At 44.6% G+C, this 2930-nt stretch overlaps 1 protein-coding gene across 1 annotated transcript in view; it reads right to left on the reverse strand.

Moving 5' to 3' along the window:
• pax1 (paired box 1) overlaps nucleotides 1-2181 on the reverse strand; it is an 11596-nt gene extending 9415 nt beyond the window's left edge. Inside the window, exons 1-2 of the mRNA XM_002939437.5 lie at nucleotides 1839-2181; nucleotides 789-1412 (exon numbers count right to left, since the gene is read on the reverse strand). Of these exons, the coding sequence (XP_002939483.2) occupies nucleotides 789-1412; nucleotides 1839-1842 (628 nt within the window). The 5' untranslated portion in view covers nucleotides 1843-2181. The remainder of the gene's footprint in view (nucleotides 1-788; nucleotides 1413-1838) is intronic.
• Nucleotides 2182-2930: the final 749 nt, after the last annotated feature.

A 2930-nucleotide genomic window follows, 5' to 3' on the forward strand; every position in this document is an offset into this window, starting at 1 on the left:
TTTTGACTGCCGAAAAGATGTAGCAAAATACTCCAAGACTCATTTTCTTTGCATATTTCTTTGCAGGTCTTTTAATCAGCTGCTGGTTTCAATAGTCAGAACTACAAGTGCAGAGCATATAGAAAGCTACATACAGATCCCTTACAAATACCTTTATAGCCACTGAATTTTTTTTAATGAATGTATGTTGGAAAAGTTGCTTAGAATGAGATGTTCTTTTCTTAGGCAAAATGTCATTTTTGTTTTTTTTATATTTTCTAGGGTGAAGACACATGGAGCTACTAGTAGCAGCTACTTGTCACAGCTACTGAGCTCCAGAAAATACCCTGCCATAGACAATACTTAGAATTTCCTCTGCTAAAACACACATAAAGATAATTATCAGCAAATGATCAGCATTGTCTATTTTAGTAGCCACGACAAGTAGCTGCTACTAGTAGCTCAGTGTGTCTTCACCATTGGTGCTCAAAAGCTCAATACCCTAGCACTGAGTGGGCATAATATATAATATATACACATATAATATATATATCTCCCTGAAAATGTACATTTTGCAAGGATCAGTATGTTAGAGGGGGCCCAAATGAAATGCATGACTGGCACATTAGCTCTCAAAGGAATCATACACACAAGCTGATACACATCTGTATATGACAAAGGCACACACACACAGCAGGTTAGAGAAGGCAGGCAGCCCAGCAGGGAATGGTTGCTGACTAGCAGGTAATGGTTACGCTTGGCGGAGAGCCTGTTAGCACCCAGACTGCGCTAAGTTCCCACGAACTTACTTTGTTCCATGAAGGTGCGGATTCCCAGAATGTTGTTGACAGAATGAGCCGAAGGCCACTGCCTGGCAATGCTGACATGTCCCGTAGGCATATGCACCCCTGGGTGATGGCTGCCCACCTTGGTAGAGCCAGGAGAGATGGGGTTGGGGTAGGGGTACTGATACAGGTGATTGTACGTTGGTTGGGATGCGGGTTGCTTGGGGCTGTCATACTGACTGGGCTGAGAGAGGTTTCCAATTTTATTCCTTAATATCCTACTGATGGAGCTGACAGAGGGCACATTGTACTTGTCGCACACATTATCAGCCAGAAGTCTGTCTCTGATTTCCCAAGCGAAGATGCCCGGGTCGCTCTGTTTGTACTCCCTGATGTGCTTCACCACGTTAGGGGTGGTGACTCTGGGCTTGCTGCCCCCAATTGCCCCGGGCAAGATGGAGCCGGTCTCGTTGTACCTCGCCAGGATCTTACTGACACATCCATGAGAGACTCGCAATTGCCGGCTAATATCACACGGCCTGATGCCCAGCTGGGCCAGCTCCACGATCCGCAGCCTGATAGCGTTGGGCAGGGGTCTTCCATTGACAAACACGCCTCCCAGCTGGTTGACTTCGCCGTAGGTTTGTTCTGTAGAAGGAGAAACAAAATGATTAGGCTGAACTGCAAGCAGCTGAAGGAAAATGGTCCCTGGGGACTCATGGGTTTGATTCCTCTATGAGCCCTGTCTGCCTTGGGCAGCTCACTGCATCCCCTGTGCCTCATTCTACAGCAAAGACACTGGCTGAGTGCAAACATTCCTATACAGCACTGCGTAAAAATGGCTAATCGGAATGTACTAACATAATACCATCAGCGGCTGAACTACGAACAGCCCTGGCAGTAAGCGCTAGGCACACAGTGACTGACATTGCACGAATACATCGCAGGTTTATGGATGTGAGCTACACCGACCCTTATAATCCCAGTACCATATACATGCATCCATTACTGTGTGTGCGCAAAACGAAAGCGATCCTCTCTCAATCTGCTATAACACTATATAAAGCCTCTTACCCATTCCGTGCGGCTGTATGGAATTGCAAGGCTCCTCGGCAGAAATGTAGCAAGTCAGATATACATGGGATGAGGAGGTTCCTTTCCAGAGATCCAGATGAGGAGGAGGGTCGTGCGCTAAAGAGGCTCTTTCCCCCAATACTGCGTTTTCCTTTTGATGGCAGAACAACTGTAGTCGCACCACAAAAGCGCAAGGGCGATCTTTATCTGATCAGAGCAAATCGCTCTCAGTTATCTGCTTGCAGTTTGTTAAGATCAATTTGACGTGTCTTCCACGTCAATCTTGGTGGTCAGGCAGCGGCGCTACTGGTGACATCTCATTGGTTCCCGTCATCCCAAATAGGCAGAGATTTCTGTGCAGTGCGACTTACCCATTCCGGTCTGCTGTAACCCTATCTGTCTCATTGGAATGTCTCCCTGCACTCACACTAAAACAACTCTGGCTACCAGCTTTGATGGCTTTCTCTAGCTCTGTGGCAGGCCCATCCATCATTTGTTCTTTTCAATTCATCTTTAATTTCTACCCATATTCACACACCTACCGACTTATTCTAAGCACTTCCCCGGGACTATTGGGGACTTCTACAACACAGCAAACTCCCTTCTACTGAGCTCTGACAGGATAGTTTCAACCGAAACGTTGAATACAAATAATATTTTTATCTCTATAAATGTATATATATATATTTTTTTTCTTTCGAAATGTACAAGTTGCACTGACTTGGCCCAAAAACCAAATGATCACCTGGAAGCCAACATGAAATTTACTTGAATACACAGAAATTGATTTTTTTTTAATAACGAGGGAAATTAAAAATGGCATAGATTAACAGGGTGCCACCTGCTGAAACCAGATGTATATATATATATATATATGTGTGTGTGTGTGTGTGTGTGTGTGTATATATATATATATATATATATATATATATATTATATATGTATGCATATGGATGTAGCCTTTCCCACTGCCCCAGCCCATACAAGCCAAGAGCCTGCCATCCTTGGGTTACAAATGAGGCAAATAGGATGTTTGAAGAGATCAGGTAGCAAGTGTGAGTGTGTTGGGAGGGGGACAGATTAGCTTAGTGT

This window comes from Xenopus tropicalis, chromosome 5 (genome assembly GCF_000004195.4).
Source record: "Xenopus tropicalis strain Nigerian chromosome 5, UCB_Xtro_10.0, whole genome shotgun sequence".
In the NCBI taxonomy this organism is placed as follows: domain Eukaryota; kingdom Metazoa; phylum Chordata; class Amphibia; order Anura; family Pipidae; genus Xenopus; species Xenopus tropicalis.